This window comes from Ictidomys tridecemlineatus, chromosome 5 (genome assembly GCF_052094955.1).
Source record: "Ictidomys tridecemlineatus isolate mIctTri1 chromosome 5, mIctTri1.hap1, whole genome shotgun sequence".
Lineage (NCBI taxonomy): Eukaryota > Metazoa > Chordata > Mammalia > Rodentia > Sciuridae > Ictidomys > Ictidomys tridecemlineatus.
The window spans coordinates 65,875,237-65,896,965 of NC_135481.1; the positions used below are offsets into that span (position 1 = coordinate 65,875,237).

At 38.3% G+C, this 21,729-nt stretch overlaps 1 protein-coding gene and 1 long non-coding RNA gene across 11 annotated transcripts in view; one reads left to right on the forward strand and one right to left on the reverse strand.

Annotated features, from left to right (window-relative positions):
* Positions 1-2,704: 2,704 nt before the first annotated feature.
* LOC120886326 (uncharacterized) lies at positions 2,705-5,580 on the reverse strand. The gene is made up of 2 exons (XR_005729257.2): positions 4,090-5,580; positions 2,705-3,219 (listed from the first exon to the last, which is right to left on the reverse strand). It is a non-coding gene; the product is annotated as an uncharacterized LOC120886326 (long non-coding RNA).
* Positions 5,359-21,729, forward strand: part of Trim9 (tripartite motif containing 9) — a 102,244-nt gene continuing 85,873 nt past the window's right edge. For 4 of the 10 annotated variants that reach the window (XM_021724849.3, XM_021724850.3, XM_005322857.4 and 1 more), the window contains exon 1: positions 5,360-6,396. In XM_021724849.3, coding sequence (XP_021580524.2) covers positions 5,575-6,396 — 822 coding nt within the window. In that variant the 5' untranslated portion in view covers positions 5,360-5,574. Of the gene's footprint in view, positions 6,397-21,729 lie in introns of all 10 variants that reach the window. The other 6 variants (XM_021724851.3, XM_021724852.3, XM_005322858.5 and 3 more) reach the window with 2 other exon arrangements.

A 21,729-nucleotide genomic window follows, 5' to 3' on the forward strand; every position in this document is an offset into this window, starting at 1 on the left:
TCCACTTATTAAGGTCATCTTTAATCTATTTCTGGAATGCTTTGTAGTTTTCAGTGTAAAGATCTTGCACATATTCGATTTCATTGTTTTTAGCAGTATTCTAAAGGTTAGGTTCTAAATATCAGTTGCTAATTATACATGGCTAGTATAAATAGATACAATTGATTTTTGTATATTGAATGTGTTCTCTTTATTCTGGCTGAAGGGAACATGAAACATTCCTGTTCCTGTATTGCTCTGAGAATTGTTTGCATTAGAATTTCACTAATTGCTCTTTCCTCAGAATTTGTTACTGCAATTCACCCTACGTTCAAACATTGTGTTCCAAGACTCAAGCAAATCACCATATAGATATCTGAAAATTTTTCCCTCTTTATCTCTTTCCTTTGCAAATTCTTGCCTCTTTGGTCTTCTCATAATTCAATCTCTGTCTCTTCAACTCAGGGAGATTTGGGGCTTTGTTTGGGTTCTTCTTCTGTATACCAAAATCTAGAAATGGTCCTCTGGTAGATATTGGCTCACAGCTATGATTTCTAAGAACAGAGTTGGTAAAGTGCTTGCCTAGCAACCTCTTTGTCTGCCTATAGCTGTTTCCAATAGATAATCCTACTTTATAGTAATTTATGAATGGGAAATTACTCACACTTCGCCAAAAGAGGGAATTCTGTCTCTTGCATTTTTTTGTAATAAATTATGTTCATAGTTTTCCTGACAGCTAGCTATACTACCATTTCTGAGAAAATCCCTACTTGGTCATAGTTATTGGTCATTTAATTCAATGCTTAAATCAATTGGCTGATATACTATTTAATATTTTGGCATCTAATATTTAGTTTTTTGTTTTGCTTTGTTTTTTAATTTTAAGTGGACACAATATCTTTATTTTATATTTATGTGGTGCTGAGGATTGAACCCAGTGCCTCTCGCATGCCAGGTGAGTACACTACCACTGAGCTACAACCCCATGCCCTAATACTTAGTTTTAATTCATAGTTTTTTACTTATTGTGTTCTCTATTAACTATATAATCATATTTTTGTTATTAAAGTCATGATAGTTTTATAAAGTGAACTTGGGAACATTATGTTTTTCTTTAAATTATTTCAACAAAGCCGAAATTGCTTGTTTTTACACAGAACTCATCTGTTCAAACATCCTGTCCTTTTGAGTAATAAACCTCAAATGATCTTTCAAATCTCTTTTATAGAGTTTAGTTTATTATTCAGTCTTCTACTTTGAAGGGTTAATTCAGTTACATTTTGTGGGGACATATCCATTCTTCTAGTTTTAAAAATTTTTTGTTATAAAATTTCACACAATATCTTGCTAATGTTTGTTAATTTGTAAGTTCTATTGTGCTTTTCATAGTCCTAGTATTTATATGTCCTTTCATAGGCCTAATGATACAAGTATTTACTTACTATTATGTGAGGAGGGAAAAGAAGATATCAGGCAATCCCTTCAACTGAATCATTTCTTATCTTTTCTTTCCCGTTTCTTCTTTCTCCCCAATACTAGGTTCTTAGAATGTTTTTACTTCCCATTCATTCCCAACCCATCTTGAGATCCTGCTAAGATTCATTTAATTTGGTTCAAATGAAATTTCTTTAATATTTTTCTCATATATGTTATTGCTATGTTGCAAATATCTTTCTTTACCTGAATAGCAAATGATCTCTTGGTTGGCTATAAAATACTTAGGATGTGCTATGATTTGAAAGTGTTGCCCAAAGTCCATGTGTTGGGAAACTTGATTCTCAATATAGAGAAGTTGTGAGGTAGAACCTTTAAAAGGTGTTTAGAACATGGGGCCACTATCCTCATAGATTGATACCATTAAGGCCGACAAGAGTTCAATATAAATGGATAAATTCTGGCCCTTCTTGCCCTCTCTCTTCGCCTTTTCCCCATGAGATGACATAGAAAGCAGGTCTGTACAGATGCTGGTGTCTTCAACTTAGACCTCCCAGTCTTCAGAATTGTGAGGCAATAACTTCTATTTATTATCAATTAGCCAGTCCATGGTATTCTATTATAGCAGTACAAATGGACTGAGATAGGGTGCCTTCTTTTACATTTAATAGACCTTAGAATTTATTTCATATTCTTTTTGACTTCCAGGTTGCATAAAGAAGTCAAATCCCGATTCTATTTTTTTTTTTATAATTAACTTGTTTTTGTCTGATTAGGGGCTTGTAAGATGTACTCTGTTTTTCATCAGAGTTCAAGAAACATATTCATATATGCCTGAATCTTTTTAAGTCAATGCCATCTATAATTCTAAAATCCTTTCACTCTATAATCTCATATGTCTTCAGTTCAGGGATATTATTTTTTTAATGGTGGCTTTTTGCCTCCATGTGTGCTTTTTCCTCATTCCTATGACTCATAAATTAGGTCTCCTGGATTATCCTCTACTTCTTAGTTTAGCATAGGATTCCTTAAATCTCCATTTTCTCAGATCCTCCAGCTACTGATCCCAAAGAATCAATATTACATTTCTTACAATTACCAATGCTATAGAATTTGAAAAAAGTTATCTTCTAGTAGTAGTACTAAACAGCAAAAACCTCATATTTCACCATAATAATCATGTGATTTAAAATACCAAAGAACATCAACAATAAATGAATGTTATTAAAAATGGGACAAAACATTACAAATATAAAATTAAACACTAATGGATTATTTTTTTCATAAAAAGTAGATTTCTCAGAATTTATTTTAAAGAAAAAAAAAAATGAAACAAAATTTGAAACCAATTTGGCAAATGCCCTGAACCACCAATACAAAATATTTTTATATGTGTGTCAAAGAATATTAAAAGTATCAGAGGATATGACCAGCTTTTTACACTGATCCCCCCAACCTTCCCCGCAGCCCCTACAATTAAGCATAGATAGGTCTAGGAAGAAATGTGGAAAGAAAATCTTTTCTTCTCTATATTCATTCTTTAGACTCAAAGAGACTATTGTGTTAATAATCAAGCACTGTAGTCAAAACAAACAGGAAATCAACCCTATTTTTCATTGGAAACATTTATATATTTTTAAAAATAGAAAAGCTGTTCAAATAACTGCTATTCACCATTAGGGTGAATAGTAAGTTTCAGAAGATAATCAGCACTTTACACAAATTAGAACATCTGCAGTCACCCCAGGACTGATGAAATTACAGGGTTATCAATCTTCATGCTTCATGGAATGGACTAATCACCAGCTGGAAGAAAGAAGATATTCCACAATAGTATAATATTTCTTCAATATCATCAATTACATTCAGATTGTTATTCCCCTTTAAACATAATTCATTGGGAGGCTTTAAAGTACACCATGGCCAAATAGTGTAACCTGAGAGGAAACTCTTTAAAGGTTATGAAAATATATTTTAGAAAATGAACTTAAGAAAAAAAAAAGAAACTCTCACAGAAGGTAAGAAGAATATTATATTAGTTAACAATGACCCACCATTTTGGGTATTTATCACACAGAATATAATATCTAACACAAAGTAAAACTCAGCATTTATTAAACAAATGAATGAAGAAAGGAACAAATTTTCACATGCCTGGCTGGGTTCAAATATACCAGTCTTAGTCTTACTAGTATTTGGCCTTGAGTTACTAACTCATGTGTCTTTTTTTGTACTGGGGATTGAAACCAGGGCCACTTTACCACTGATTTACATCTTTAGCCCTTTGTTATTTTTGACACAGGGTCAAGCTAAATTCCTGAGGCTGGCCTTGAAATTGGGATCCTCCTGACTTAGCCTCAGAAGTTGCTTTGATTATAGGCATGGGCCACAGAGCCAGGCCTCAAGTGTCTTCTTATCCTCAGTTTATTAATCTGTAAAATAGAGATAATTGTAACTAATTCTTATTACAGAGAGTGAGCCAAGTAATGTATAAACAAACCTGCTATAGACAATGAATTGATTTTAAATTATAAATGTAGCAGCATTATAATCAAGTTATATTTTCTGGAAGGTGGGAATTTGAAATATTTCTTAGAAACTGAAAAGAACTTTTTCATTTCTTTCATGAGTCACTCAGCAAAAATCACCCATGTGCTATTTCAAGTTAGTTATTACCTGGGAATGTCATTTGATTCAAAGATTTTCTTTTCTCTCCGTCTCATGTTTTTGCTCTCTCTTTTGCCTTTTAAATCACCAAAACAACAGTTCTGCAGGCATGGGGCAGGAACCATTATCTCCAGAAATGTTTGGGGAGAAGAAAGAGAAGGCTGCTTAATATTTAAGAACTAACATTAGAATCACTCTCTTGTCCCCACCCCACCCACCCGACTCCATCCCACTCATGTCACTATCACCATCACCTTACAGAACAAAAAGAAACCCCCGTGCTGGAAGCAGTGGTAGATGCTCATGGCATGTGACATTGAATAATGTTGTTTGGAGTCAAACATTCAGACTCCTCTGTCACACTGTGATTCATTCACAGAGCTAGTTACTAAACCATCGGCACTCGGAAATAGACAAACTATTCCTGCCTCAACTGAACCAACGTTCCTGCTGGTCTTGTGAAAGCTCAAGCTAGATGCTGAGCGAGATGAAGCCATGGCTTTGGGAAGCAGGGAGGGTGACAAGCGATGGAGGCACGTTCACATCAAAGCACGGCGGCCTCTAGCAGAGACAGAATTTAAAACGAGAAATGAAGGCGGGCATAGATCTAAACTGATGCTGATGTTCCCCCAAACACTGGGTACCTAGTTAAACCTCGCCTTATGGAGACTAGGGATTGAGGGAGAAAGAAGCTAGGAGACTCCTGCCCTGGCTCACAGCTGCGCCACCAGGCTCCCGGAATGAGGGGTTCTGTGGCTTCTCGGAGCGGGCTTAAAGCCAAAAAGCCCTGTGGAAACCCTGGCCTGGAGAGGCGCCCACTCAGGCTGCCAGCAGCGGAAAAAGGGGTGTCCTCCGCTCTGCGCAGCACTTGCCCCTGGTGGGTCGGCGCCGGGATCTGAGCTGGAAGCCAAACGCCTGTTGGCAAGAGGCACCAGCCCCCTCCGCCGGCTCACTCGCGGCGGGAGGGTTTCTCACGCCCCCCTGCTCCTGGGCGACTGCACCGGAGGTCTGAAGGAAGCAGGGCGAGGGATGAGTCATCCCGCCTAATTTCTCCTTCCCGGTCCCTAGCCTCCGCACTCCGGCCCCCTCCTGAGATCATGCAGCCGCGAGCGAACACTCCCCTCACCCTCACAGTTCACCACCAAACCCCCAGAGGCCTGCGGAGGAGAGGAGATAGACAGGGCATTTGGCCAATGATAGCCCCGCTCTCTCGCCCACTGTCCAATGAGCCTTGACTCTCAGGCGGGGCGGGACTAGGAGGGCAGCCGGGGGCGGTCCTGGGCTGGCGCGCGGCACAGTGGCTCCGCGGCTCACAGAGCTAGAGCATCGCAGGGAGTCGGCGCCAAGGCGACGCGGGAAGGCGCCACCACCACCGCGGTCGCCGCCGCTGTCGCCGCTGGCCAAGGTGCTGGACACGACAGGCCCGTGGGCCATCTCACCAGCTGAGGAACCGGTTGCTGCAGCTGCTGCTGCCTCGTTTCCAGCCAGGTCCCCATGGAAGAGATGGAAGAAGAGTTAAAATGCCCCGTGTGTGGCTCCTTCTACCGGGAGCCCATCATCCTGCCCTGCTCTCACAATCTGTGTCAGGCGTGCGCCCGCAACATCCTGGTGCAGACCCCGGAGTCTGAGTCCCCCCAGAGCCGTCGGGCCTCCGGCTCTGGGGTCTCCGACTATGACTACCTGGACCTGGACAAGATGAGCCTGTACAGCGAGGCGGACAGCGGTTATGGCTCCTACGGAGGTTTCGCTAGCGCCCCGACTACCCCGTGTCAGAAGTCCCCCAACGGCGTCCGTGTGTTTCCCCCGGCTATGCCGCCACCACCCACCCACCTGTCACCGGCCCTGGCCCCGGTGCCCCGCAACTCCTGTATCACCTGCCCGCAGTGTCACCGCAGCCTCATCCTGGATGACCGGGGTCTACGCGGCTTCCCCAAGAACCGCGTCTTGGAAGGGGTAATTGACCGCTACCAACAGAGCAAAGCTGCGGCCCTCAAGTGCCAGCTCTGTGAGAAGGTGCCCAAGGAGGCCACCGTCATGTGCGAACAGTGCGACGTCTTCTACTGCGATCCGTGCCGTCTGCGCTGCCACCCGCCCCGGGGGCCACTAGCCAAGCACCGCCTGGTACCCCCGGCCCAGGGCCGCGTGAGTCGGCGACTGAGTCCTCGAAAGGTCTCCACCTGCACAGACCATGAGCTAGAGAACCACAGCATGTACTGCGTGCAGTGCAAGATGCCCGTGTGCTACCAGTGCTTGGAAGAGGGCAAACACTCCAGCCACGAAGTCAAGGCTCTCGGGGCCATGTGGAAACTGCACAAGGTGAGCCCTAGGAGAATCCACCCCCTAGTTCCCCGCTCCTCGGATCCTCCAGTTTTGCTGCAGACGGTTCCCTCTATTGCTCACAGCGCGTCCCAGTGGGGGCGCAATGCAGGTGCCTTCGATGTCTGCCTTCCCGGTCTGGTGCAATGCAGGAGACTGGGGGACATCATACAGCACACAGGGAAGTTGAATATCCCCCAGAGAGTTGTTGCGGGGATGCCTTAGAGTGGGTCTCCAGAGGCGCGTTGCTTGTGAGCTGAACGCAGGGCGCCCCCTCTCCGTCGCGGGCCTGCAGCCTGTGGCCGAGGCCAGAATGTGCAAAGAAAGTGCTGCGTAGCGAGACAGAGCCGCTCCAGTGCTGAAAGCCTCCAGGCAAGCTCCAGCTCAGGTTGAGCTGAGAGCCTTGGGGGAGGAGGCAGGTTGAGGCCATGGGGTGGCGGGGACCCTGGGGGCTGTAGTTGCAGGATTCGCTGACGCCTTGAAGCGCAGCGCGGGCCGGGTAGAAGTCGCCCGCGGAATATTGATGAGCCGCCCAGAGCCAAACCCGGTGCACCAGCCGGGAGAGGTAGCTAGTGCCTAGTGCTGGAGACAGGAAAGGAAATACTGTGGTCGCCATGGCAACGCGGTGCCCAGGTCCAGGCCTCTGATGCTCTGGGAGAGGGACCTGAAGCTAGAGTGACAGGACCAGAGTTGCGGTTGTGGCCTGAAAGCCAGGCAGGTGCATCTCCGAGCGAAACCCCCACCTCCCAACACCACACTTCGTTTCTCCAGGGTTCAAACCTTTTCCTCTTCCAGTAGTTGTATGTACAAACTTTGGGGTACCTCCTAACAGATTTCTATCTCTGGACTCTTTTGATGGCGCCCTTACCATGGCTAGACAATAAGACTGCCTTTAACAACATACTAGGTCACACCATTCCTCTAATCACAATCCTCAGATAGCTCCCCGCTTTTCTCAGGCCTTAGAATGGTCTGTCAGGACCTGCAGACCCTGATCTTCAGTCTCAGTCTCAACTTCGTTGTCCCTCACACTCATTCCCTTTGCATCAGCCATACTGTGCCTTTTTCTGTTCCTCAGCTATTGCCAGGTGCCCTACCAACCTAGAGCCCTTACATTCAGTGTTCCACCACCCTTGAAAGTGTCCGATACCTAGGTCTGGATGGTTCACTCATTTGCCTTCTTTTCATCTTTGCTCACAAGTCACCATTAGAGTGAGATCTTCCTATGACAGTGCTTGCCACCTCCTCAAGAACCCCATAATTCCCTTCCTGCCTTATTTTTCTTGGTAGTACTTGTTACTCTCTGGCATGCTAATCATGCTATTTATGTTAATGATTGTATTAGTTTTGTATTCACACACACATATACAGGAAAATAAGCTTCATAGAAAAGAGGTGATTATAATAATATGCCCGTACCACTTAGAAGGAAAGCATCCACTTTGCTAAGATGTGCTTATATTGGCCTTTTCTTTTTAAATAACCTACTTAGTGAAGGACAGGGCAGAGACTCAGGATTATTAGAGGGGAGTTTTCTTTACATCAGTCACCAAGTTGCATGACCAAGGAAGAAGTAGGACGGTGAAGATGATGTGCAGGCCTCCACTGTAGCCCCATGCAGAGTTCCCCACATTCTTGGAAATTAGAAAAGATAGCCTTTGAGAGATGTCAACTCTGGGCTGGAACAGTGATCATAGCAAAAAGCTGGGAGCAAATATCACCATTTCCAGCAATCATTGGAGGTTTCTTAACCCTGTATCCCAACTGAATGTAATCCATGTTTACAATCATTCGTATTCTCACATGTAACCTATTGAATCATATTAGCACTGATGAAAATTTATTTATTTTAGCACAGATTTGATCCCCACTGGCACATGCCACTGTTTTTAATACACTTCAATTATATTTCTTAATGACATTTAATTTAGAAAGTTTTCAAAATTTTAATTCACAGCCAATTTGTTCTTCATATTACAATTTCACTGTTCAACTGCTAACTATATTCTATGTTGAAGTGCCCTACAGAGGGTCTAAGAAATTAATCACCCTGTCTTGTCAAAGAGTTAATCCATATGCTAATTAGGATGGTCAACCCACTGTATTACTTTTCTATGAAGAAGAGTCTATACTTTATGCATTAAGACCAAAAAGAACCTTGAAATCTTTATCAAGCCTAATGTCAAGCCTAAAAAAACTATTTCTTTTACTGATAATGGAAGTTGTGAGTAGACACTGTGATCCTGACTGGATTAAAATTTGGATACAGGATTTTAAAAAAATGTTAAAACCCTTGAGACAAGGGCTAAAAAACCATTTGTTCTTTGATCTTTTACATATGTATTTCAACATAGTAAGTAGGTATTATTTTTATTCAGTCACTGTCAAGATGATTAAACTACCTAGAGAAAATAAGGCAGAAGGAGGACAGGTTTTAACTTTCAGTTGTCATCTACTAGATGAACAGCATACCTACTCCACCTTATTTCCTTAAAAGGTAGTTAATGTGTTAATACTCACTTTTCTCATATAGTGTATGTTCTAGTTAATAATACCTCTGTCCCCACAAAACCTTATGGGTCAGAATTTCTATGCCTTACAAAACATACAAAAGCAAAGAATTATACTTAGTTCTCCCAAAGTTGGGGAATTAGTTATCAGTAGAGGTTATTATGAGACCTGAAAGTTTTCATTAATATTCAAATATATTAGCCATCCATTTCTACTGATAAAGAAAATGTTGTGAATATGTATTTCCTCAAGTATAAGTCATCATCTTATATATTAAAGATAAAATGAATGAAGTTTATTTTTAATTAGTTTCAAAAACAACTAGTTAAAATGTATTAGTTGTCAGATAACCAAATTAAATATATATCATACATTTATGACCTTCAAAATCCATTAAAAATATTAATACAAGAAGTAGACTGATAAGCTATATCTGGTAGCAATTTTTAGTAGTCCTTTTACTTACTTTACTTGCTGTAGCCCTTTATTCAATTCAGACTGACATAAAAAACTGCAATACAAAAAATGACTTTGTAAACGTTTAAAAACAGGTAAATGGAACATCTGTTATTACTTTTTAATTTCAAGTAGTTCACCTTTCTAAATCCTGACATTATTCCACAGGTGACACTGCTACTTACTCCTCCAGACTTTAAGCAAGTCTCATACCTCCCATCCACAAGGATATAAAGGAGTTAAAACTATATTTGTGAAAGTATTTTGGAAAAAATAGTTTAAATATTTATAATTTATAATTTCAGTTTAGTACAACTGTGAACTGTAGTGCAAAACAGAAGTCAGTGTTTCACTGGTCAACAAGGACTGCATAGAAATCTCATCCCTAATTGGGGTTTGCTTGCTTCTTTCAGAGCACAAGGTATAATCCAAAACTGCTCTGAAGGTGGCCTAAAAGGGTTAGTCTTATCTTCCTGGGTCCAGAGAAAAATTCTCATTTGATTAAACTCAAGGAATATGAATATTACACAAAGATATATTACCCAAAGGTATTTTGTTTTTCCATAACAAAGCTAAAATGATAACTGATGACTCCATTGTTTTCAGATTCTCCAATAAAAATATTGTATCCAGTTTGAAGTAGCTGAATTTGTTCCTGTGATGATATGAAAAGATGCTATTAATTGGAACATCATATCAAATCACATTTTGCATAAATAAGAGAAAATTACACAGTCATCTATTATTAAAATACTAAGAATTAAGGACAGGCAGAAATTATACTTACCCATCAGTAAATAAATTGTACTTTCCTCCCTGAAATAAGTTAATGGGCTTTTCAGTATATGCATATCTGTGTTTCAGTATACCTTATCTGAAATGTTTAGTACCAAAAATACTTAAGGTTTTTTTTTTTTAACTTTGGAATATTCTCATATACGTAATAAGATATCTTAGGGATAGAACCCAAATCTAAACATGAAATTCATTTATGTTTCATATATACCTTATTCACGTGAGTGAATAAGGGAATTTTATACAATATTTTTAGTGCACTGCTGGTGTTTTGACTGAGACTCATAATACAAGGTCAGGTGTGGAATTTTCCACTTTCAAAAAAATTTGTATTTTAAAGTATTTGAGGTTTTAAATTTTCAGATTAGAGATTTTCAACCTGAAACTTAACTTTGGAATCTGGAGGAGGGTAGAAGCTATTACATGATAAATGTTTAAGAACAAAATGGTTCTAAATAATATCATTTTTAAATCAATTTTATCAAGTACTATTGGTTCTAAGGAACAGAAATTCACTTGGGTGATGACAGAGGCTTTTGTGAGAAGTGAACCTAAATATATGTATCAGGAGAGTAGAATTTGAAAACCAGAATCTTAGTTTATACTCTGTATCAGTCAGCTTGGACAAAGTGATGCTGCAGTAACAAATAATCTTCAAATCTCAGTGAATCATAACAGTAGCATCTAATTTTGTACTCCTATAACTGAGTCCATGCCCCTGTCCCCGCTTTTTTGCTTTAGCTAGTTTGTGTTAGTTTTCTATCACTCTCAACTGAGAAGTTCAGACTTTGGAGCAATGAGTGATCTCATGTAACCATTTGTATATGAATATTCTAATTACTATTAATTCTAGATATTGTTATTCTGATGCTGTAAATATAAATGAAAAGGCAGTTTGGTTCAATGAAATCATATAGTATTTAATGCTATCTGCCCACTTACCACTGGTAGCCTTAACTGGCCTATTGGCTGATTACTTCAACTATTTTTATTGTGAAGTTATCTAAAAAGAGGCCTAAGGGAATATTTATTTAAACTAACTCTGAATTACACAATGAATGTAGTGATGGTACCTTTAAGGGAAATAGACTTTACAGGGAGGTTCTGGAGTCAAATTGCTGCCTATAATCAATTCTGTTTGTTTTCAAAGTCAAGAAATCTCTGAATATGTGAATGAAACCTCTCATATTCATTTTGTTTTAACCTATACTCTACAAATTAGATTTTTCAAACTATTATTACAAATTTTCCATAGTTGAATAAATTTGAGACTTTCTAAATACATTCCTGTTAGTTCACCTTGTGCATTTTTACATCATAATAATAGTATATGGTAGTCCTCTTTAACAATCATTTTATTTTCTGTGTTTTTAGTTACACAATGTCAATCATGTTCCAAAAATATTAAATGGAATTTTCTAGAAATAACTGATTTTTAAGTTTTAAATTGCTTGCATATTTAAAACTTACAAAATCTTGCTATCATCCTGCTTTTCTCCACATTGTATATGCCTCCTACTTGTCAATTACTGAGTAGCTATCTCAGTTAACAAATCTAATGTTGTGGTACCACAGCTCTTATGTTTAAGGAACCCTTATGTAATTACCCAATACTGTGTCACAATGTCAACATCATTCACCTAAATTCGTCTCATTGGGAAGAAAAGGGTAAGTACAGTACAATGTTTTGAGAGACACATGCATTCATATAACTTTTATTTCAGTGTAACTATTCTATTATTTATTTTTATTAATCTTTAATAGTGTCTAATTTATAAATTCAACTTTATCATATATATAGGCATATATATGATAATATGCTTTTTTCTGTGTTTTTAGTTACACAATGTCAATCATGTCAATCATATATATATATATATATATATATATATATATATATATATATATATATATATATATATATAGGCATATATGTATGATAAAGCATTTTATACATCCAGATTTTAGTACTATCCAGTTTTAAGTATCCACTGTGTGGGGGGTGGGGTCCTTGAATATATCCTCTGAGGATAAGGGAGAACATATGTCAATATATTTTGCAGCAAACCAGCTACTTGATTCAACCTAGCATTTTCAAAACTTATTTAACTTTGAAAACACCTTTTGAATGGCACACATGTTTGAGAAACGCTAGTCTAGGCAAAGATTAGTCAATAAGCTAGTAAGGAGGTAATTGTTATCATATCTGTCTAGGCAGAATAGAATACCCTAAAACTACATACACATGTCCACAGTAAGCCTGTCCTTAAATCTTATGTTAATTCCTAAGACATATATTAAAGTTAAATTTGTTATTCTTTAAATATTAAAAGTAGAAGATAAGACAGCCTCATTTTATGGTATTTATATATAAGGACCTGAATACAAATTGCCTCCCTTTCTATTATAAATAATTTACTCTTTAAAAATGATTTTAGATTTCAGGAGTATAAATGTAATATAATAAAAAGTAACTAATCTATTTATTTTTTTACTACTTTTAGGCTTTGTATACATGATTCCAAATAACTGGTTTAATTGAGTTTTTATTAAACTGTGTTCATAATGTTATTTTTAAAAATATGTTTGATAAAAAGATATTAAAAAGTTAAAACTCCTAATGTTGACTCCAGGACAACATAGCACAGCAATTTATAAAAGCTAAACGAATAGCACATCGCCTATTATATTCCAGGCTTTACTAATATTTTCATTTTGACAGTTGGTGTCAATTTCTAAACTTAGAAAAAGAGTTAGCTATAAAATGGCCACCAGCAGTGTACCTAGATGCTCAGTTTTAGGGTTGTCTCCATCATATGTGATTTGTCCCAAACCCCAAAACACTTCCTGAGACAGTGCTCACAGAAGTTTCATCCTCAACCCTAAGGGCTCAGGAAGGCTCAAGAAGTATTCAATTGCTGGTTGTCTTTCCGTTTTCTCTGCATCTGCCTCAGAGAAGTCATCATATCATCTCACTGTTGTTTGCCCTTGGTTTTGCCATTGTGTTAAAGTGGAGTATGTTGGTCTAGTCACAATCCCATCTGCCTAAATTACCTTCTCCCTCCAGATACCATCTGGCCTTCCAGCCTCCCCACTGGGTGCTGCTGTCCTGTCTTCCAGGCTTGCCCTCCATCTTTCTCAGACCAGATCTTGAGATCCCCCGACTATCTAACTTTGCCAAGATCAGATCAGATAAGCCAGCACTGACAGACTTCTAGCAGACCAGCTTGCCAACCAGGAACCTGGTGCTACCCTGACCCTATCAGGGTTACACCTGCAGCCTCCCCATCCTCAGCTGGGTTTAATTTCAGACATTTTTTTAACTGTAGAGAGGGACTTTTTTTTTTTTCATTTTGATTGATTCATTTTAACCTGAAAAAAGCAAGATAACTCTTCTTGAATTTCGAGTCTTGAGTAAATGAACATCATTGACTTTCCCTCCTTTATCATGCCTGACTTTAGAGACTCCATGGTTTCAACTCCTGCTGTAACTGAATTTCTAAAACAGACCTATTTATCTCAGTACCATTCCTTTTTACAATATGGTCCCAGACTATCTTTCCAGCCCTATCTTCTATCCTTCTGCTTCCCACAACTGCTATATCTGTGTTCTAACACTGAATGTCCTCTACTATAGGGCAAATGTTTATGATAAAATCTTCCAATGGACCACTCGGTGTGTTGGACTGTTTCTTTGTTCTCCCCATTTCTGCACTTAGTAGATGTTAGGTAAAGATTGATTTAATGAAGAAAAGCATCAGAAAGAGAGTATTAAATTAGTAATATAACCCAATAGTTTAAGTTTCATATATTAGCCTGACAATAATCATTAAATAATTAGAAAACTTTAATTTTATGCTTTTTTGTTAAAATGTATTAGGCATCTATTACATGCCAGACAGTGTGTTCTAAGCCTTTAGCAACATTTTCTCATTTAATCTCCCTAAATTATAAGTCCTCCTATGAGAAAATTGTGGCATAAAAAGATTATAAAGTCATGTCAGTTATAAGTAGCAGAGCCAAAGTTTGAATCCAGGCTGTATGACTTCAGGGCTCAGGCATTTAACTATTCTGCCCTCCTTCCTGATGATCCCTGGAAACATACGACCCATAAGGCATTGTTTGATGGTCTTATAAGTTACAGTGACATAAATAGCTGGGGTCCTTTCATTCTCAGGTATAAAAGTTGCTGAGAAATTAAGTCATTTTTCTCCAAAGTTTCCTGCTAATCCTCCTCAGCAGGATTAGCTTGTGAGGGATCCAGCCTAACTCCCTGAAAGATCTAAGTCACACAGAGGCTCAAGGGTCTATCAGCACAGCAATGGAGTCACTGTGCTCTTTTAACAAACAATGCATCTTAAAACTTACAGAAAAAAAACAGCATAATAGAATCACTGGACTTTTGAAATAAACGTAGCACATAAACATTGTAAATCTTTATTTCAGCAGACCTAGAACATTTATAAGCTCATTTTTTAAAATACAAAAATATGTTTTAACCTGTAAGCACATATTTCTTCGATATTTACTGTCAGTTGTTTGCTTGTACCTTTGCTTATGTGGCTTGAAGAAAACATGCATAATCCAGTTCATGAATAAATACCTGACTCACTTTTCACCATAAATATAAAAAAGAAATTTGTGAACTAGGAAAGGTATTGTTTAGGAATGGATTCAAAAATGTGCCAAATAATTTTTTTTATAAGCCTGGCTGCTGTGGTTTGAATGTGTCCCCTAAAGTTCTTGTGTTGTAAAATTAATCCCCAGTGCAATTGTGTTGAGAGGTGGGACCTTTAAAAGCAGATTAGGTCATGATGACTCTGCCCTCATGAATGGATTAATGCCATTATAGATGGAATGGGCCAGTTATTGAAGGACTAGGTTCCTGATAAAAGGATGAGTTTGGCCCCTTTTCTCACTCCCTCTCACCCATTGATGCTTTCTATCATGTTATGATGCAGCAGAAGGTCCTCACCAGATGCAACCCCAAACCTTGGACTTCCCAGGCTCCAGAACTGTTAGCCAAACAAATTTCTGTTTGTTTTAAATTACTTGGTCTGTGGTATTCTTTTATAGCACAAAAAAATGGACTGCCTGTTTTCAAGAACTGCCTGTTTTTCACTAACAGCTCTGATCAAGGAAGAAACTGTTCCTTAAGGAATTAGCTTTAGAAATAGAATGTTAAACATTGTTCTTTGGTTCTTTGGTTTGGCAGAGCCAACTTCTGCCAGTAGCCAGTATATATAGATCGTTAATTCTCCTCTACCGTTTACTTATTCAGGTGAAGCTAACTTTGTAGCCTGATAGCAATAATCCAGCTTTATTGAGATTTTTTGTTCATCCCTCTAGTATTACTTCGCTTGCAGCCTGCATTTAAAGAATTAACAGTTTGACACCAAATATTCATCATTTCATGCTTCAGGAAAAGCCTGAGAGAGGATAACCGTGTTCTGACCTGTCATGTGTATCAATCTAAGAGATTATCTGTTCTCTGAAGAAAACAGCTTGCAGACAGGAATAAATGTGAATATGGGGAATTAAGCAGTTTCTACTAAAACCAGGTCTTCATAATAACCTTCATGATTTTGTAGGGAGGAATATTTTGCAAAGTCAAGCATACAGAGGCTCAACTTCAAGTGTAACTGTCTCAAAAACAAATAGAAATGACTCTATAATATAATCTATATTCTTTGATTATCTGTGTTTTAGTTTCTTTTATCAGTGCAAATAACCAGCAACTGATTTTACCACAAATACACACAGTCTGTTACTTGGTACTACTGATGACATTTATGCAGTTTTCACAGAGCAATTCATGAAACCAATAAAACAATTTTGCTTATGCTTTGCCATCCTCCCTTTCACACCTTCAAGTGTTATCCCAAGAGCATTAGTCACATAAAATCAAATGTATAATTGGACTTCTTTCCAGTCTAATAAATCTTACATGGAATAGATAAATCCATGGTGCTTTTAACAAGCACTTATTGTTGATTTTATTGACCATCAATCATCCAGCCAAGACTTAGCAAGAAAATATACTAAACAGCTTTCAGCCACTAATCAACGCAGTATGAAGAAGTGTGTTCTTTGGCTACCTTTTGCCATTACAGAAGTGAATCCACCACTGGTGAAACTAAAACATTATTTGGTATTAAATAAAAATTTCTCCACTTTCTATTTCAAGGACCAAGAAATATGAAATGTTGAAGCTTATATGGAACATAAGACACTGAATTTTTAGGCTGACTTCAATAAGCTCAATAAGCCAGGGTCCCAAAATGTGGCTACCATTCCCTTAAAGTTCAAAAATGGCACATTTGCACCTCATCTAAGACATGGATTTTGGATTGTTCTGATCACTATATATTTTAAAGTATGGAAAAGTTTAAAATGAATAGTAAGCTTCTGCTATGATATAAAACATATTACTTAAACTGTTGGTATTAATTGTTAAGGGGTATGACGTTTCCTTTGGGGTGAATAGTATTAGTATTAGTATTAGTATTAATTGGCAAATTGGCATACAAATCTTTCATGTGACTTTTTAAAGCTTATTCATAGATAAAATGGAACTGAGAATATCCCCAATTCTTGTTTGTGTTGCATTCATTATTTGACTTGATTCTAGCATAACATACTGAGATTGCTATTATTATTTCAGAGTTACTGAGAGATTACCTAGAGTCACACTACTGATGAAGACAGAGCTTGATCCTAGGCCTATTTAATTCTCAAGCCCACACTCTTCTCTATTGAACCTCACTAACTATGAATGTGGTTTAAATGTATTTCAGGTTGTCAAGATTTCACATTTTTTGTAGCTGATCTCATATTTGGCTATTAAACATTTTGCATTGAACCCCAGACCTAAAGCTCAGTGGTATCCCCACTTGGATGTTCCACAAATCTCACACTTAGCACACGCAGAGCTGAATTCATCCTCTCTTTCCAATTTGCAACTCATAGATTTCTTTCTCTTACTTTTTGAACAGGAACAAAGAATGCAGGTATCTTAATTCTGTAGTGGAGTCAAGTGAAGAGTATTCATTCAAAGTATTTCAAAACTAGAAATCTTAAATTAAATACTTAAGACCCACAGATATTTCAGAACATCAGCATTGGAAAACTAAACAAAAATTCACTTAATGGAGGAAAGCATTAAGTTTGAGAATATTATAGAAGGAAGTAAGTCTTATAAGGAATTTATCAAAGTTTTCTTTAATAATCTTTCATCATTTATTATACTCAAAGTATGACAATATTCTGGGCATGAATCCAATGACTTTCTATGCATTAATAGATAGAATTCCTACAACTATATAAAGCAAGTACTATTATTATCCTCATGTTACAGATGAGAAAACTGAGGTTAAGAAACCAAGGCACCCAAAGTCACAGCTAATAAGAGCCAGATCCAAGTTTTTCTTTTAAAGAGTCCGATTCTAGATTCTGTATTTTCAGCAGGATAACTACCAGCTTTGTGCACAAGAGATCCTACAAATGCTCACTCTCGTCTTGACAGCTGTATAAGGTTTCTGGCTCTTATGTGGATACAGCAGGTCACTCATTGGTTTTTTGTTTTTGTTTTGAGATATAACTCACGTCCCATAAACTTCATTCTTTTAAAGTATATAATTCATTAGTGTTTCATATATTTACTCACAGAATTATATAATCAGCACCACAAATTCTAGAACATTTTCATCACCCAAAAAGAAACCTCATACCCATTAACAGTCACTCACCACACATCCTCTCCTCAACTCCCGGCAATTACCAACATACTTTCTACCTCTGTGGATTTTCCTAATCTGGATGTTTCATATAAATTGAACTATACAATATGTATCTTGTGTGTCTGGTTTCTTTCACTTAGCATGATGTTTTCAAACCTCATCTAACCTTATAGCATGTATCAGGACTTCATTCCTCTTTATGATAAAGTAATATTCCATTGTTACACAGCAGTTGAAAGACTTTGTTGCTTCCACTCTGGCTGTTATGAGTAATATTGCTAGAATATTCATGTACAAGTTTTTGTGTAGAGATTTTTTTCAATTATTTTTAGTATTGTGGTATAACAAACATATTTGGTTTTGTCCTTAGTTCCTATCCCAGAGCTTTCAAAAACCTTTGAGATTTCTTGAATGATAGAAATGTCTGATTTTATGCTACTAAGGTGACTGGTTGGGACCCCCACATAACTTCAGAATGGGAATTCAGAAAGACCAAATGTGAAACTTTCAGCCTTCTTAGCTTCTGACCTCTGACCCCTAGGGAGAAGAAGGAGCTGGATATTGAGTTCTATAAAAATGGTGGAATGGAAAAATTTGGAGAGCTCTCAGTTTAGTGAGTGAGAACACAGAGGCAATGAGAGTGGCACACTCTGAGAGGGAGTGCCAAGGTCTACTCTTTCCCTTACTTTTCCCTATGCATCTCTTCCATTTGGCTATTCCTGAATAGGGTCCCCTATAATATACCAGCAAATATAAGTGAGATGTTTTCTAGAGTTCTGAGTCATTCTGGAGATACAGAACCTGAAATGGGGTGCCCCAAATTTGAAATCAAGTCAGACAGAAGGGCATGCAGCCTAGGGACCCAGAACTTGTGACTGTAATTTGCAGTGAGTACAGTCTCAGAACAGGATTGAATTATAGGACACGCATTGGTGTCAGAGAACTGGAAAGTCACAAAAGTGTACACCTAGGAGTGTAATTGTTGGGCCATATGATAACTCTATGTTTAACATTTAAGAAACTATCAAACTGTTTTTCAAAGATGCTGCACCATTTACATTCCCACGAGCAGTATGTGAGGGACCCATTCTCTGCATCCTCAGACACTTATTGTCAAACTTTGATTAGTTATCCTAGAAAACTATGAAGTAATGTCTCACTGTGGTTTTGATTTGCTTTTCTCTGATGACTGTTAATGTTGAAAATCTTTTCATATGCTTATGGGCTACGTCTTTTTTATTTTTAAGAGAGATGTCTATTTAAATCATTTGACAATTTTAATTTGGGTTATTTGTCTTTTATTGTTGAATAATAAGAGGGATTTTTTCTATATATGCTGACTGCTTAATAACTTGGAATGTCAGAGATGTCAGCCTCTCATCTCTCAGAGACACAGGAGGAAAAGCATAGACTTAGAGCTGAGTCTTGGTCAGAGAGAACTTGTTAAGTCTGGCCCATTAGAATCTACTGCAAATTCCTTGTCCAATAAACCCTAATAAATCAATTCTGAGACAGAGCTTGGATAAGCTCTATCAGGATTAGCTCTGACAAATAGGAGACATGGAAAAGCCCAGAAGCAGGAAGAGGAAACATTTTAATTATCAAGACACTAGATATTGCAGACGTTCTGCCTTTTACTCCAAGTTGCACTCCTGACTTTGGTAACGGAATTCACTTCTTCATAATATCATAAAGTTCCAGTGGTACTCTGGTATCTGTTACGTAAGTTTACCATTATGATATTCACAAAGTTACTTTGTGATGTCAAAATATGCCAAGGTCAATGCTTGGCACCAGAATCACGAGCCACCACACAGCTTTGTAGATTCAAACAGCAATTCTTTATTCCAGCTCTCACACCACCTCCACACAGGTCCAGGGGCAATCGCGTTCTGCCGTCTCCGGCACAATTCACCTACTCCACGAGGCTCTCTCCAAATCCCATTTTAATCTCACGAGAACTCAACGGGAACAAGCAACAGGAACACCCTAATCCCAGCAATAATCTTCAATCTCCAACTTCCCTAAAACCCATTATCTTAAACTGGCAACGCCTTAAACTCAAGGAGCCGGTTACTTCCTCAAACCTGATCAGCTCTAAACCCGGATCCGCCTTGGTCCTTGAGCAAGGTCACCTTATTAAAGCATGCATGCAATGTCCCATCGAATGTCCTCTAAGCAGCATGGGGTACGCTTGGCAAGGAAATTTCGATGCGTCATTCCTACTTGGTAATGGCCCTCAGCAAAAATAGTCGTTTTCTCCCCTACATTTGAGAGTTAAAAGTGGATAGAGTTGGAATACGGAATCTCAGAGATCATTTGCCTATCCCTCTTCCAAGGTGGAAAAAAAAGTTGAGCATTTCATTAAGTTACTAAAGTCATTCAGTACAAATAAGAATTTGTAAATTTTTGTAGAATTTATACTAAGAATTCAGAACATAGAAGCGTTTATTTTTTTATTGCTTCTCTGTGGGTATGCATGTACATGTTATGTACGTATCTGTCTGGTGAAGCTCACTGAAACACCTATGCTACCCTTGGGGGGCTTTATCATGCCCCCCCACACCCATAATCAAAGGTGTTCTTGTTCTTCCCTATATACCATGACATGACTATCAAAGTTTACCTTATATGTTTTCTCTCTTTAAGGGGAAATGATGTGTGTCTGTATAATTAAATTGATGTTTCTTCATTATAAGTAATATATTCTTTTTGTTGTTGTTGTTAACATTGGCTTTCAATAATACAGTACTTTTCCCAAAGGTTAAATCTAGTGGTAGAAGATTCCACACTAAGCTGGAACAGAAAATATTCATAGGCTTTAAGTTTTGCTGTGCCTCTCACACAGAATTATGCAGTTGCTGACTAATTCGGACTAATGGCTGACCCCTTCAATTGACTAGTTCAGTTGGTTCCTGCCCTAGTAAAAAAGCACAAAAGAAGTTTCTGGATGAAGCAAAAGGGTGTTCCCTCATCCCCTCCCCATTTTTTGCACTACTGGTTACCTTTCTTGGAGTCTTACGAGCCACCATTCTCCACTCTCCCTTGTTTCCTCTGTGGTCCCCTGTGAGTCTTTTGATTTCTGCATACCTGTCTAGAAGCCCAGCTTGCTTCCAAATCATGTGCCTTCTTTCCTAGGTACTTTTATTTTCTGTGCTTAGGATCCAACCCAGGGCTTTGCACATGTGCTCTACCACTGGCCTCTACCCGCAACCTTCCTCAGTTATCTCCATGACTTGCTTTCATCAGTGTGTGTGATCTCAGCCAGCTCCTGATTCTTGACCAGGAACTTTGGGAAGTCTCTGCCCCGCCGGTTCAGCTTATGAACACTCTTCCTTCAGCCTTACACTGTTTTTTTAAGCCCTGGCTTCATTCCCACTAAAGGTCCTGAAGTCAAGAGCTCCTGAAATCTTTCCTTGTGTGTGACAGCTTTAGGACTGGCACTGATCCCAACAATAGATTATTGTAATGTACTTGGCCAATTACCTGTAAGGTTAATATAAGATCACAACATATACATCTGGGTCATATAAAAATAAACTCATGAAACCCTCTTTTTTTTGAAAGATGACATATGAAATGATTTAACTAAATGCAGCACAGAATCCATTAACATATAACCACCTCTGCAATGAAATAAGATGGATATTTGGTAACACCTGGATGTTCTGCTTACATTAAAGACAGGAAATAAAGAATAATTTATCAAGTTCATCTGCAAAATGGAAATGAAGAGATTGGTAGGAAGAAGATTATTACCTAAATTTTAAGGCTAGAAAAACTGGTCAATTACGCTTTTGAATGAAGCCAAACAGTTCAAAGATATTATAAT